This window comes from Gorilla gorilla, chromosome 5 (genome assembly GCF_029281585.2).
Source record: "Gorilla gorilla gorilla isolate KB3781 chromosome 5, NHGRI_mGorGor1-v2.1_pri, whole genome shotgun sequence".
NCBI lineage: Eukaryota > Metazoa > Chordata > Mammalia > Primates > Hominidae > Gorilla > Gorilla gorilla.
In genome coordinates this window covers 28285455-28302057 of record NC_073229.2, presented here as the reverse complement: position 1 = coordinate 28302057, position 16603 = coordinate 28285455, and the positions used below count along the sequence as shown (strand labels likewise).

Here is a 16603-nt window from a genome sequence, read left to right as displayed (position 1 = left end):
GCCACTGCACTCCAGCCTGGGTGACAAAGTGAGACCCTGTCTTGGGAAAAAAAAGAGAAAAAAATGATACTATAATTTGTATGGAATCACAAAAAAACCTAAATAGCCAAAGCAATCTGAGCCAAAAAAAAAAAAAAAAAGGGTGAAGGCATCACACTATCTGACTTTGTACTACAAAGTTGTGGTAACCAAAGCAGCATGATACTGGCATAATAACAGACACATAAACCAATGGAACAGAATAGAGAGCCCAGAAATAAATCCACACATTTATAGCCCACTGATTTTCAGCAAAGGTGCCAAGAACACACAATGGGGAAAAGGCAGTCTCTTCAATAAATGGTGCTCAGAAAACAATGTCCACATGCAAAAGAATGAAATTAGACTGTTATCTCTCACTGTATACAAAAACAACTCAAAATAGACTCAAGACTTAAATGTAAGACCCAAAACTGTGAAACTACTAGAAGAAAACATAAGGGAAAAGCTCCACGGCATTGGTCTGGGCAATGATTTTTTTGGATATAACCTCAAAAGGACAGGCAGCAAAGGCAAAAATAGAAAAATAGTATCACAGTGAACTAAAAAGCTTCTGTACAGCAAAGGAAACAGTAACAGAGTGAAGAGAGACAACGGAGTGGGAGAAAATATTTGCACGCTATGCAAGTGATTATGAAGAGGCATCTTCTGGGGTAAATACCCAGGGTTCGTCGTCTTGCACCAGGAGGAATAAGGACATGGACACATGTGGATGGGTTAAGGAGTGCAAGGCTTAATAGGTAGAAGAAAGGAGAGAGGAGAGCAGCTCTGTGTGACAGGAAACAGGCCTCCGAAAGGGAAAAGTAGGCCTGTAGCAGACAGCAGGCAATTTTACAGGCAGGCTTGAGGAGGCAGTGTCTGATTTATGTAGGGCCCAGATTGGCTGGACCAGGTGTGACGTCTACATGATGCCAGGCGAAGGCTGGTTGCCCTGCCCTGATCTTATTAGGCAAATAGACTTTCCACTTGTCCGCCATCTTGTCTGCTCCTTGCTGCACAAGTGGCTGGCAAAGAGAAGATGGAGCCGCCATTTTGAACATGCCTATTCCCTAGGTAGCTTTTTCCTATTGGCACAACTGCTGGCATTTGCATGTGCAAGCTTCTAGCTTGCTTGTCTATGTCTGCAGTTCAGTGTTACAGGTTGCTGTTTGTTAGAAAAGAAAATGATTTGGGGCAGCTGTTCATGAAAAGCAAAACCTTACCGAGGACTTTCTTACCCTAAATAATTTCTTTTTAACTCCTATATCAATAAGGGGTTAATATCCTAAATATATAAGGAAATCAAATGACTCATTAGCAAGAAAATAACCTTATTATTCAGGTCTTTTGCACATTTAAAAAACCTTTTATTTCAATAGTTTTTGGGGGTACAGATGGTTTTTGGTTACATGGATAAGTTTTTTGTTTTGTTTTGTTTTTTTGAGAGTGAGTCTCACTCTGTTGTCTAGGCTGGAATGCAGTGGCGTGATCTCGGCTCACTGCAGCCTCCGCCTCCCCCGTTCAAACGAACCCAGTCTCAGACTCCTGAGTAGCTGGGATTACAGGCACTCGCCACCACGCCCAGCTATTTTTTGTATTTTTAGTAGAGACGGGGTTTCACCATGTTGGCCAGACTGGTCTCGAACTCCTGACCTGAGGTGATCCACCCACCTTGGCCTCCCAAAGTGCTGGGATTACAGGCGTGAGCCACCGTGCCCGGCCATTTTTTAAGACATTTCTCAAGAGATGATGTACAAATGACCAATAGATGCATGAGAAAATGTTCAACTTCACTAATCATCAGAGAACTGTAAATTAAAACCACAGTAGTGAGATATCGTCTCACTCCTGATAGAATGGCTGTTATCAAAAAGACGAAAGATAACAAATGTTGGGTAGGATGTGGAGAAAAGAGCCCTTGCATACTGTTGGTGGGAATGTAAATTGGTACAGCAGTTATAAAAAGTATGGCGTTTCCTCAAAATATTAACAGTAGAACTACTATATGATCCAGCAATCCCACTATTGGGCATATATCCAAAGGAAATGAAATCAGTATGTCAAAGAGACATCTGTACCTCCGTGTCTATTGCAGCACTATTCACAATAGCCAAGATACAGAATCAAACTAAATGCCCATAAGTGGATGAATGGATAAAGAAAATGCGTATATACACAATAGAATAGTATTCAACTGTAAAAAGGATGAAATCTTGTCATTTGTGGCAACATGGATGAACATGGAGAACATTATGTCAAGTGAAATAAACCAGGCACAGAAGAACAAATGCCATATGATCTCACTCATGTGGAATCTTAAAAAGCTTATTTCATAGCAGTAGAGCATAGAATGGTGGTTACTAGAGGCTGGGGTAGTTGCAGGGAGAGAGTGATAGGGAGATGTTGGTCAAAAGATAGAATTTCAGTTAGCTAGGAGGAATACCGTTCAAGAGATTTATTGTAGGCTGGGCGCAGTGGCTCACACCTGTAATCCCAGCACTTTGGGAGGCCGAGGTGGGTGGATCACGAGGTCAAGAGTTTGAGACCAGCCTGACCAACATGGTGAAACCTCATCTCCATTAAAGATACAAAAAATTAGCCGGGTGTGGTGGTGTGCGCCTGTAATCTCAGCTACTTGGGAGGCTGAGGCAGGGGAATCCACTTGAACCCAGGAGGTGGAGGTTGCAGTGAGCTGAGATCACACCATTGCACTCCAGCCTGGGCAACAAGAGCAAAACTCCGTCTCAAAAAAAAAAAAAAAAAAAAAAAGATTTATTGTATAGCATGGTGACTATAGTTAATGAAGAAATACAGGCTAATTCGAAGGTAGTGAGTTATCGCAATTGGTTGTTCAGTCAGTTATGGATTGAACTTTTTGTTCTACTCTTTCCTTGCTTCTTACTGCTGCATTTGACTAGTCTTTAAAAAAAAAAAAAAAAGGAAAAATAAAGAAAAATACTTAGTGGATATTCAGTGTTTCCACCACAAAAATGAAAAATGATAACTATGTGAGGTAGTTATTTGATCCTTTGATCATTCCACAATGAATATATACTTAAAACACTATGTTGTACATGATAAATACATACAGTTTTCTCTGTCAGTTTGAAACATATAGAAATTTAAAAATAGACAATGTGAAACACAAAGCCATCCATGTGGGTAATTTTAAATTTTTTAGTAACCAAATTAAAGAACCAACTCAAGAGATAGGTGAAATTAATGTTTCTTACTTAACCTAATATCTGTTATGGACTGAATTTGTGTTCCTCCCCCTCGCCAAATTCATATGTTGAAACCCTCACTCCCAATGTGATAGTTTTAGGACATGGGTCTTTAGGGAGATGATTAGGATTAGGTGAGGTCATGAGGGTAGAGCCCTCATGAATGGAACTGGTGACCTTATAAGAATCACGAGGGAATTTGATTCCTCTCTCTGCCCTCTGCCATGTGAAGACATGACTTCTGGGCAGTGTGCAACCCAGAAGAGGGTCCTCACCAGAACCCAACCACGCTGACACCCTGATCTTGGACTTCCGGTTTCCAGAACTGTGAGAAATAACTGTGTGTTGTTTACAAACTAGTCAGTCTCTGATATGTTGTTAGCAGCCCAAACTAAGGCAATATCCAAGATATTATTCCAACATGCAATCAATATAAAAATTAACGGCTTTTTTTACATCAAGTCTTTGAAATGCAGCAAATATTTTTTCTATTCTTTTCTTTTAATGGCTGCCCCCTCACCTGCAGATTGAGGGGACCCTTATTTTGAGGGCTATTCAGACATTACCTTCAAGCAGATTTTTAAATTGTTCCTATTGTGGTGAAATATGCATAACATAAAATTTACCATCTTGACTTTTAAATGTATCACACTTGATTTTAGCCAAAAGGCCGAGAAGCAATAGACTTTTAAATGTATCAGTGGTATTAAGTACATTCATAATGTTGTGTAACCATCACCATTCATCTCCAGAACTCTTCATTTTATAACCTGAAACTCCATACCCATTAAATAACAACTCTTCACTCTCCCTTCCCTCATCCCCTGGCAACCACCATTCTGCTTTCAATGTGGTGTATATTTTATCCTTACATCACATCTCAGTGAGGGCCAGCAATGCTCAATAGCTGCATGTGGCTAGTGGCTACTGTGTTGGACAACATGGGTCTAGAAGATGCACAGGTTTAGGGATGATATAATTAGTTTGTCTTGAATAGGTTTCTATTATAGTTTTGATCAACATCACTGGAAGGGCAGAGATCATGTAATCTGGGGTTTGGAGCTGACCACACTGTATCTGTTTTCTTGGCCACAGGTTAAGTGGAGAGCATGCTCATAAGCATATGATCCTAACTCCTCTTTCCCCACCAGGGGCATGCAGTCAGGGACCCATTAGCAGACAACTGCCCATAACGGTAAAGGAAGGGAACCCGGGACAGAAGTGTAAGAAAATTTCAGAATGTTTAGTGGGAAAAAAGGGAAACATCTACTTTTATGACCAGAAACGCTCAAAGGAAACTCAAAAGGGATGGGAAGCTCTAAAGAATAAGAATCAGACAACACAATCACGAATGACTCCAATGAAGAAAAGTGAGAAGTAGCTCATGGAATTTATATGATGACTAAAGCCTATTTGACCATTTTGGTTCTAAAATGATAAATACAGAAGAGTACTGCATTAGTCTTCTAGGGCTACTGTAACATAGTACCACAGACTGGGTGGTTTAAACAAGAATTTATTTTCTTACCATTCTGGAGGCTGGAAATCCAATATCCAGCATCTGGATAAATTGGTTTCTGGCGAGGGCTCTCTTCTTGGCTTGCAGACAGCAGCCTTCTTGCTGTTTCCACACTTGACCTCTTTATGCATGCATTGTAAGAGAGAATGTGAGCAAGTTCTCTGCTCTTTTTTTAAAAAAAATTATTTTTATATTTTGTAGTGATGTGGTCTCAGTATGTTGCCCAGGCTGATCTCAAACTCCCAGATTTAAGCAATTCACTGGTCTCAGCTTCCCAAAGTGTTGGGGTTACAGGTGTGAGTTGCTGTGTCCTGCCTGCTGTCGCTTTTTATAAGGGCACTACTTCTATCAGAGCAGCACCCAACTCTTATGACCTCATCTAACCTCCCAGAGGCCCCATCTCCAAATGCCTTCACATTGTGGGGGTTAGGCTTTTAACAGAAGAATTTTGTGGGGCAAAGATTTAGTCCCTAATAGGCATACAGATGAATAGCATGAACCCATATGAGTATTAGGAAGCAAATTATGATCCTCAAGGAATTAAGCCTTGCAAAAATTACAAAGGAAAACATAAAAGGCTTCTTCCATTACATTCAGTACAAGGAGAGGAAAAAAATAGATTAAAAAAATTAATGACCTTGTAAGCCTTGGAAAGCTCTGGAAACCTGACAACTTGGGCAGAAAATCCACGTTTAATACGTTCGCAATAACATAACACCATCTCATCACAGGGTTCCAGGTTTCGGAGATGGAAGGCCAAGTCCTCCTGTCTTTCTGAATTAGTTGCTGTATAAAATTAATTCACTTAATCTGTTAACTGAGCAGTTAAAGTAGCATGTGTATTTTTACAAAGCCCTGTCCAAGGGGCCCTTGGCTTGGTTCATTGTTTGGTATTGTATCTACCTGGCTCATGCCAGAAACATGGCAGTCATTCTTGACCTTCCTTTTCCCCTTTCCTCCCAAATTGAATCCATCCCCCAAGCATCTCAAATCTGTCCATTTTTTTTCTCCATCTCTTCTGTCAGCTGGATGTTCATTGAGTTTGATGACACTACTACTTTTATAGCTTAAATTTCTATTTTCAAGTCTTATTGAAAGGAAATATGCAATTTAAGAATTTTAACCTTTACTATCTGCAGTACTTCCTGCAAATGCTTTCTAAAAGCTTTCTAATTTTAAACTATTTCTAATATGTGTCCTGTAAAACTCTATTTTTTTCATATCCATTATTGGCTTCTGCAGATCCACATCTTCATTTGAATATTGAGGAATCAAACCAAGAGTTTATGGTGAAAAGTGAAGAACTCTACGACTCCCTCATGAATTGCCACTGGCAGCCTCTGGACACAGTTCACTCCGAAATTCCAGATGAGACCCCGAAGTGAAGCAAGGTGTTCATTAAACTCCGCAATTATCATACTAATTGTGTCGTCTTTTGTTTTGGGAAAAAAGTAGTTCTCCCAGGAAGGCACTGGATTCTGTATATAAAAACCAACTTCCAGGGCTTACATGTGATTGATATGAGAGAATATTAACGCAAATAAACTTTACCAGCACATGTGTTCCTGGAAGTGTTACATTAAGTAAGTGCCAGAAGAGCTCACGTGATGATCATGGTAGAACAAGCTGTGCCATAAAACCCTTGGAAATAGGTTTAATATGAGGTGAGCTTGAGCTAAACTGATTGTGGCATTGGCTACTCTGATAGGATTTGCTGCTTTCTCTAACTTCAAACTCTCATGGAGAGAAACTGTATCCACAGACAATGCATGGTTTCTTGCTTGTGTCTTGTCTAGAAAATGTTAGTTAGAACTGGATGTTTGATCTCCATTTCCTGGCCCCATAAGAGAGCTAGATGTGGCAGTAGAGACTCAATTGAACAGAAAGATTCCTAAGCAGGGAAAAAAATTTGCTTGATCCAAACAGCCTGTCAACTTTCTAAGATAGAGGAATTAGGCCCTCATAAAAGCCAGCCAATGTGTATATTGACTGTGCTCCTTATAAAATGTCTTTTTTTTTTGTCCCGAAGATGATCATTGTGTCCTGTTTTATTGCTTTGCTATGGATGGATACTTTAGTGACCCCTGGGACTGATGTGAGTTGACTGCTAGAAGACTGATTGCTTAGAAACAAGTCGATTAGACTGTGGGCAAAGGCAGTCTGACATCTCTTTTGCTCTGAAGGTGCTTGACAGATGCTAATCCTTGCGCTAAACAGGTTCAAAGACCGAATCCTACATGGAGAGCCAGGCGGGCTGCAGCCATTGTAAAGGAGCTTCCTCCGCCCCATGGTTTCTCAGCCTTGGCACTATTGCCATTTGGGGCTGGACACTTCTTTGCTGTGGGAGACTGTCTTGCACGTTGTCCTGACCTCTACTGCTAGATGCCAGTAGCACCCTGCACTCCAGTTGTGACAACCGAAATGTCTCTAGACATTGTCAAATGTCCCCTACAGGCAAAATCCCCACCACCACCACCCAACTGAAAACCACTGGAATAAGGCAATGTTTTCAAACTCTAGGGTGTGTCAGAATCTCCTAGAAGACTTTCTGAAACACAGATTCTTGGGCACCATCCTGAGTTTGATTCAATAGGTTTGGGGTGGGACCTGACAATTTTCAGTTCTCTAAAAAGTTTATGGATAACAACACTCTGAAAACCAGTGGCACAGGGATATTCTCCACTAGCTCAACTTAGTTCTACCTAGAACAGAGGGTGAAGTTCTACTTCCACACTCACCTCCTTAATACAAGGTGTGCAAGTCCCTACTTTCCTACAGGGCCCTGGCTTGATCAAGTATCCATCATCCTCCTCTAGCCATATGTTTTGGGGACCAGCACTATATTCAGCTCCAGGGAATGGCTCTTGTAGCATCTGAGCCATGTGTAGTGATCCCATTCCTCTTGCCAGTGATTGATAAGAGACATATGATAAAATTCTGGCTAACGAGATGTGAGGTGATGTTTTATCTCATTTTTAAAAGGAACAAAAAAGAGACAGCTACAGTCTCGTACTGAGCATTAGGTTTAGATGTGATGCCTGGTGCTGTGGCAGACATACTGTGACTCTTAGGGGAACAATCTTAGGGTAGTGCTCATGCACCAGGGATGGCAGTGAAGGAAGATGGAAGGAACCTGGATCCATGATAATGGCATTGAAGCTGTTGAATTAGCCAACCCTGGATTCTCTCTTGTCTGGACTTATGTTTAATCCACTCTGAATTTTTCTTATTTGTAGCAAAAGTATCCTGACTCTAGCATGGATAGATACAGACAGCATGTGCAAAGGGCTTGATATCCTTGAACCAAAACGAGGTCTGTCAGAGTGTCTAGAGCCGTGTTGTCTGCTATGGTAGCCACTAGCCACATATGGCTATTGAAATTTTATTTAAGCAAAATTAAAACTTGGCTTTTCCTTTTGTACTAGGTATGTTTCAAGTGTTCAGTAGCCACATGTCACTAGGGGCTACTATATTGTGTAGCGCTGGTCTTACAGGTAAGGGGAAGAGAAACCTGAGATTAGGTTAGGCGGATCTCTCAATTTTTCTTTAAACTCTTTTTCTAATTGTTCCCCTTCCATAAGATTTTAATTTCATAGGTATTATATATGCTCTATCTATACCTGTTCTTTATACGTTGGAAAAAGAAAGATTTACTTTATCCCCTCTCTTCCCCTCCAGAACCAATATTCACCTCCCTGGAGGTTGATATTGTCCCCTGTTGCAGATACATGGCTCGTGTGGTAATCGTGAGTAAGCTCAGGCAGGGATTTTAGGTCACTGTAAAGAATTTGGATTTTATTAAAATTGTATTTAGGAGGCAATGAACTAATTTTAAGGATGAACTAATTTGCCTTTAGAAAGTGACTCCAAAGGAAGAGGGGCCAAGATAGCCTATTAGAAGCAGCTGCAGTACTCATGGAGAGGAATGAAAGTGGGGAGTGAATTTAGCACCTTCAACTGAAATATCCAGGTTCTTGCATTGGGGCTGACTAGGCAAACAACTTGACCCGAAGAGAACAAAGAAAAGAAGGGTGGGGTGATGGCCCAACTGGGAACAGCATGGAGCCAAAGGAACCCCTGCCCCTAGCCAAGGAAAGTGGTGAGTGATTGTGCAACCCCACTCAGGAAACCACAATTCCCCCATGGATCTTTGCAACCTGCAGATCAGGAGATCCCTTTGTGAGCCTGTGCCACCAGGGCCTTGAGTCCGATACACAAAGCTACACGCAGTCTTGGCAGAGCAGCTTCTCAGACACAAAGAGACCCAGGAGTTTTACATTCTCTGACCCTCGGATCCCTGGCAAGGCAGGATATCCATCTGTAAATAATCCTAGGAAGGGGGCTGAATCCAGGGAGCCAAGCAGTGTTGTTCTGTGGGCCCCATATCCATGGCACCTCACAGATTAAGACACACTGGCTTAGAATTCCAGCCAGCCAATGGCAACAGTCTGCCAGAGATGGGACTGAGTTCCTAAGGGGAGCAATGGCTGCCATCTCTGTGGTTTGGTAGACTCAGCTGTTCCAGCCTGTCAGCTTTGGAGAATACAGTCTAGACAAGGAAGGGTTCTCCCTAGTGAAGCACACCTGCTCTACCAAAAAGCAGCCAGAGTGCTTCTATAAGTGGGTCCCTGATCCCATTCCTCCTCACTGGGTAATAAGGCCCCCCAATAGGGGTTTCCAGCCATCTCCTACAGGTGCATTTGGGCCGGCAACAGGTCAGTACCCCCCCAGGACAAAGCTTCTATAGGAAGGAGCAGGCTGTCATCTTTGCTGTTTTGCAGTCTTCACTGGTGATACCTCCAGGTATGGGAAAAACTGAGGCAACTAAGGGTCTGGAGTGGACCCCCAGCAAACCGCAGAAGCCCTATGGAAGAATCTCCTGACTGTTAAAACAACATCAACAAAAACCCCACAAAAACCCCATTCAAAGGTCAGCAACTTCAAAGATCAGCGGTAGAAAAACCCACAAATATGGGAGAGAATCAATGCAAAAACGCTGAAAACTCAAAAAGCCAGAGTGCCTCATCTCCTCCAAATGACTACAACACCTCCCCAGCAAGGGCACAGAACTGGGCTGAGACTGAGATGGCTGAATTGACAGAAGTAGGCTTCAGAAGGTGGGTAATATTAAACTTCACTGAGCTAAAGGAGCATGCTGTAACTCAATGCAAAGAAGCTAGGAATCTAAACAATACAGGAGCTGATAACTAGAATAGCCAGTTTAGAGAGGAACATAACCAACCTCATGGAGCTGAGGGTTCAGTTCAACAACAAGAGCTAATTATCCTAAATATATATTCACCCAATACAGGAGCACCTAGATTAATAAAGCAAGTTCTTGGAGACCTACGAAGAGACTTGGACTCCTACACAATAATAGTGGGAGACTTCAACACCCCATTGATAATATTAGATAATTGATACAGAAAATAAAGATATTCAGGACCTGAACTCAGCTCTGGATCAAGTGGACCTGGGAGATAACTACAGAACTCTCCACCCCAAAACAACAGAATTTACATTCTTCTCATCACCACGCAGCACTTACTCTAAAATTGACCACATAATTAGAAGTAAAACACTCCTCAGCAAATGAAAAAGAACTGAAATCATAACAGTCTCTCTGACCATAGTGCTATCAAATTAGAACTCAAGATTAAGAATTTCCACTCAAAACCACACAACTACATGGAAATTGAACAATCTGCTTCTCAACAACTATTGGGTAAATAATGAAATTAAGACAGAAATCAAGAAGTTCTTTGAAACTAATGAGAACAAAGAGAAAATGTACCAGAATCCCTGGGACACAGCTAGAGCAGTATTAAGAGAGAAATTTATAGCACTAAATGACCACATCAAAAAGCTAGAAACATCTCAAGTTAACAATCTAACATCTCAACTAAAAGAACTAGAGAACCAACAGCAAACAAACCCCAAAGGTAGCAGAAAACAAGAAATAACCAAGATCAGAGCTGAACTGAAGTAGATAGAAACATGAAAAACCCTTCAAAAATCAACAAATCCAGGGGTTGGTTTTTTGAAAAAATAGACTGTTAGCTGGACTAATAAAGAATAAAAGAAGAATGAAATAAAGTCAGAAATAATAAGGGGGATATCACCACTGACCCCACAGGAATACAATCATCAGAGAATATTATAAATGCCTCTATGCATATATACTAGAAAATCTAGAAGAAATGGATAAATTACTGGACACATACACCCTCCCAAGACCAAACCAGGAAGAAATTGAATCCCTGAATAGAACAATAATTAGTTTTGAAATTGAAGCAGCAATTAATAATAGCCTACCAACCAACCAAAAGCAAAAAAAAAAGCCCAGGATCAAATGGATTCACAGCTGAATTCTCCCAGAGGTACAAAGAAGAGCTGGTATCATTTCTACTGAAATTATTTCCAAAAATTGAAAAGGAGGGACAGGGACTCCTCCCTAACTCATTCCATGAGGCTAGCATCCTGATACCAAAACGTGGCAGAGATACAACAAAAAAAGAAAACTTCAGGCCAATATCCTTAATGAACATTGATGCAAATATCCTCAATAAAATACTAGCAAACCAATTCCAGCAGCACATCAAAAAACTTATCCATGACAATCAAATTGGTTTCATCCCTGGGATGCAAGGTTGGTTCAACATACACAAATCAATTAATGTGATTCATCACATAAACAGAACTAAAGATGAAAACCACATGATTATCTCAATAGATACAAAAAAGGCTTTTGATAAAATTCAACATCCCTTCATGCTAAAAACTCTCAATAAACTAAGCATTGAAGGAACGTACCTCAAAATAAGAATAGCCATATATGACAAACCCACAGCCAATATAATACTGAATGGGCAAAAGCTGGAAGCATTCCTCTTGAAAACTGGCACAAGACAAGAATACCCTCTCTCACTCCTATTCAACATAATATTGGAAGTTCTGTCCAGGACAATCAGGCAAGAGAAAGAAATAAAGGGTATTCAAATAGGAAAAGAGGAAGTCAAATTATCTTTGTTTGCAGATGACATGATTCTATATCAAGAAAATCCCATCATCTCGGACCAAAAGTTACTTAAGCTGATCAGCAACTTCAGCAAAGTCTCAGGATACAAAATCAATGTACAAAAATTGCTAGCATTCCTATATACCAACAACATCCAAGCAGAGAGTCAAATCATGAATCAACTCCCATTCACAATTGCTGCAGAAAGGATAAAATACCTAGGAATACAACTTACAAGGGAAGTGAAGGAGCTTTTCTAGAACTACAAACCACTGCTCAAAGAAATCAGAGAGGGGCTGGGCGCAATGCCTCAGGCTTGTAATCCCACACTTTGGAGGCTGAGGTGGGTGGATCACCTGAGGTCAGGAGTTTGAGACCAGCCTGCCCAACACGGCAAAACCCCGTCTTTACTAAAAATACAAAAAATTAGGCAGGTGTGGTGGCGGGTGCCTGTAATCCCAGCTACTCGGGAGGCTGAGGCAGGAGAATCACTTGAACCTGGGAGGTGGAGGTTGCAGTGAGCCAAGATCACGCCACTGCACTTCAGCCTGGGTGACAAAAGTGAAACTCTGTCTCAAAAAAAAAAAAAAAAAAAAAAAAAAAAAGAAAGAAAAGAAATCAGGACACAAACAAATGGAAAAACATTCCATGCTCATGAATAGGAAGAATTAATATCATGCAAATGGCCATACTGCCCAAAGTAATTTATAGATTCAATGCTATTTCGCTTAAACTGCCATTGACATTCTTCATAGAATTAGAAAAACTATTTTAAAGTTCATATAGAACCAAAAAAGAGCACGTATAGCCAAGACAATCCTAAGCAAAAAGAACAAAGTTGGAGGCATCATACTACCTGACTTCAAACTATACTGCAAGGCTACACTAACCAAAACAGCATGGCTTGTACAAGAAAAGACACATAGACCAATGGAACTGAATAGATAACTCAGAAATAAGACCACACATCTACAACCATCTGATCTTCAACAAACTTGACAAAAACAAGCAATGGGGAAAGGATTCCCTATTCAATAAAAGGTGCTGGAAGAACTAGCTAGCCATATGCAGAAAATTGAAACTGGTCCCCTTCCTTACGCCGTATACAAAGATTAACTTAGGATGGATTAAATACTTAAACATAAAACCCAAAACTATAAACACCCTAGAAAATCTAGGCAATATCGTTCAGTACATAGGCACAGGCAATGATTTCATAACAAAAATGCCAAAAGCAATTGCAACAAAAGCAAAAACTGACAGATGGGATCTAATTAAACTAAAATGCAAAAGAAACAGCAGAAGAAACTATCGTCAGAATAAACAGACAACCTACAGAATGGGAGAAAAGTTTTGCAATCTATCCATCTCACAAAGGTCTAATATCCAGAGTCTACAAGGAACTTAAACAAATACACACACACACACACACACACACAACCCATAAAAAGTGGGCAAAGGACATGAACAGACACTTCTGAAAAGAAGACATACACGTGGCCAACAAACATATGCAAAAAAGCTCAACATCACTGATCATTAGAGAAATGCAAATCAAACCCACAACGAGATGCCATCTCACACCAGTCAGAGTGGCTATTATTAGAAAGTCAATAAACAACAGATGCTGGCAAGGTTGCGGAGAAAAAGGAACGCTTTTACACTGTTGGTGGCAGTGTAAATTAGTTCAACCATTGTGGAAGACAGTGTGGTGATTCCTCAAAGACTTAAATTAGCCGGGTGTGGTGGCGGGCGCCTGTAGTCCCAGTACTTGGGAGGCTGAGGCAGGAGAATGACATGAACCTGGGAGGCGGAGCTTGCAGTGAGCTGAGATCGCACCACTGCACTCCAGCCTGGGCGACAGAGCCCACACTCTGTCTCAAAAAAAAAAAAAAAGACTTAGAGGCAGAAATACCATTTGACCCAGAAATCCCATTACTGGGTATGTACCTAAAGGAATACAAATCATCCTATTGAAAAGACATATGCACATGTCATTGCAGCACTATTCACAATAGCAAAGACATGGAATTAACCTAAATGCTCATCCATGATAGACTGGATAAAGAAAATGTAGTACATATACACCATGGAATACTCTGCAGCCATAAAAAGGAAGGAGATCCTGTCCTTTGCAGGGACATGGATGGGGTTGGAAGCCATTATCCACAGCAAACTAATGCAAGAACAGAAAACCAAATACCACGTGTTCTTGCTTATAAGTGGGAAATGAAAAATGAGAACACATGGGGAACAACACACACACTGGGGCCTGTTGGAGGGGTTGGGGGGTGCATCAGGAAGAATAGCTTAATACCTAGGTGATGGGATGATCTTTGCAGCAAACCACCACGGCACTCATTTAGCTCTGTAACAAACCTGCATATCCTGCATATGTACCCCTGAACTTGAAGGAAAACTCACTCCAGCTGTTCTATGGAACATAGTGTGGAGGGAGATGGGAGGAGAGACAGAGAGCCGTTAGGAAACTACTGCAGCTGTCCTGGCCTAGAGACTGGAGTTTAATTCCAGGGTGGATGTGGTGTATACGGAGAGAGGTGGAGAACTTTAAGGTGCATTTTAGAGATAAAATTATTACTAAAAAGGGGTCCCAGAGTAGACCCCAAGAGAGAGTTCTTGGATCTTAACGCAAGAAAAGAATTTGGGGCAAGCCCATACAGTAAAGTGGAAGCAGGTTTATTAAGAAAGGAACAAAAGAATAGCTACACCATAGACATAAAAATAGCATAGAGATAAGCTATTTTTGTGCTTATTTCTTGAATATATGCTCAACAAGGATGGATTATTAATGAGTTTTCCAGAAAAGGGGTAGGGATTTCCTGGAACTAAGGGTTCCTCCTCCTTTTAGACCATATAGGGTAACTTCCTGATGTTGCCATGGCATTTGTAAACTGTCATGGTGCTGGTGGGAGTTTCTTATCATGCTAACGCATTATAATTAGTGCATAATGAGTAATGAGGATGACCAGAGGTCACTTTCTTGCCATATTGGTTTTGGTTGGCTTCTTTAGCACCTCCTGGTTTTTTTTTTTTTTTTTTTGAGACACTGTCTCACTCTTGCCCAAATTGGAGTGCAGTGGTGCAATCTCAGCTCACTGCAACCTCCGCCTCCCAGGTTCAAGCAATTCTCCTTCCTCAGCCTTCCGAGTAGCTGGGACTGCAAATGCGTGCTACCATGCCCGGCTACTTTTTTGTATTTTCAGTAGAGGTAAGGGTTTCACCATGTTGGTCTGGCTGGTCTCAAACTTCTGACCTAAAGTGATCGGCCCACCTCGGCCTCCCAAAGTACTGGGATCACTAGCAAGCGAGCCACCGCGCCCAACCACCACCTCCTGTTTTATCACCAGTGTTTATGACCCGTATCTTGTGATATCAGTCCCGCGGACCTCCTGTCTTATCCTGTAACTAAGAATGCCTGACCTCCTAGGAATGCAGCCCAGTAGTCTTGTCTTGTTTTACCCAGCCCCTATTCAAGATGGAGTCGCTCTGGTTCAAATGACTCTTGACAAAATGACAGCTTTTTTATTGTGATGAGGGAGATAGGCACAATCCAGAGTTACCCCTAGGATTTTTGGGCTTGAGTAATAGCATGGTTAGTGGTTCTATTCACTGAAAAGGAAGAAACTGGGATAGCATCATTGTGTGTGGTTAGGTCATGGGTCTGGCAGAATCAAGATGCCTGCCAGACCTTAGGCATAGACTGCTTGAGCTTCCTGAAATATATCTACTCCACCACTATTCTTGATCCCACCCCTGCCAAAAGGGGTAAGGATTCACCCCTTGCTACCTTCTCAGAATGTGGACCATGATGGAGATGCCTGCATTGTTAAACCAACCTAAAGGGAAACTTGTTACATGAATGCTTTGTTTAACCAGAATCGTCTTAACCAGAATCTTCTCTAATAGCAAGAAATAGGCAAAAGGGAAAAGTTCTGGAGAAGTTGAAAAAGGAACAGGATGGGCTTTGCACCTTTATTCTTGAAGCTCAAAGAAACTTTAAAAATGGATTTTAATACTAGACAAAGAACTAGTGGACGCACCAAGATTGTTATATCAGAACTATATGCTGTTCCTATAAAAAAGGTTTTTGTTATCTTATGGGGGAATCTAAGCTCCCCTGAGATTACTGTGACAAAAAAAACGTTGGGTTTTTTTTCTTTGAAATGGAGTCTTACTGTCTCCCAGGCTGGAGTGCAGTGGCATAATCTTGCCTCACTGTAGTCTCTACCTCCCCGGTTCAAATGATTCTCCTGCCAGTCTCCCCACTAGTTAGGATTACAGGAACGTGCTGTCATGCACCAGGCTAATTTTTGTATATTTGGTAGAGACGGGATTTTACCATGCTGGCCAAGCTGGTCTTGAACTCCCGGCCTCAAGTAATCCACACACCTTGGCCTCCCAAAGTGCTAGTGTGACCAGAATTAGCGGGTTCTTGGTCTAGACTTCAAAAATGAAGCTACGGAACCTCACGGTGTTACAGTTCTTAGAGGCAGCGTTTCCACCAGCGTTTCTCCCTTCTCATGCCCAGCTGCGTTCAGTGTTTCGCTTCTAGTGGGTTCGTGGTTTACTAGCTCACGACTGAAGCTACAGACCTTTGTAGTGGGCGTCCCAGCTGTTAGGGCGACACATTATTAGTTGCTCCCAGTCGGTTTACAATCTCACTGGTTTCATTAATGAAACTGCAAACCTTCGCAGTGAGTGTTACTGCTCACAAAGGCACTGTTGATCCAAACGTTCAGCAACAGCAAAATTCATTACAAAATAAGAACAAACCACCCACACCACATAACACAACCTCACCAA

The 16603-nt window shown here is 41.4% G+C and overlaps 1 protein-coding gene and 1 long non-coding RNA gene across 5 annotated transcripts in view; one reads left to right on the top strand and one right to left on the bottom strand.

The window, feature by feature from the left end:
* C5H6orf52 (chromosome 5 C6orf52 homolog) overlaps nt 1-6180 on the top strand; it is a 23171-nt gene extending 16991 nt beyond the window's left edge. The window contains exons 5-6 of one of the 2 annotated variants that reach the window (XM_055391308.2): nt 4963-5055; nt 6004-6180. In XM_055391308.2, coding sequence (XP_055247283.1) covers nt 4963-5055; nt 6004-6146 — 236 coding nt within the window. In that variant the 3' untranslated portion in view covers nt 6147-6180. The remainder of the gene's footprint in view (nt 1-4962; nt 5056-6003) is intronic. The other variant, XM_063707321.1, reaches the window with a different exon arrangement.
* LOC129534405 (uncharacterized) overlaps nt 1-16603 on the bottom strand; it is a 25316-nt gene extending 8713 nt beyond the window's left edge. For 2 of the 3 annotated variants that reach the window (XR_008681002.1, XR_010134179.1), the window contains exons 1-2: nt 16393-16603; nt 4771-4880 (exon numbers count right to left, since the gene is read on the bottom strand). This is a non-coding gene — a long non-coding RNA (uncharacterized lncRNA). Of the gene's footprint in view, nt 1-4770; nt 4881-16139 lie in introns of all 3 variants that reach the window. The other variant, XR_010134178.1, reaches the window with a different exon arrangement.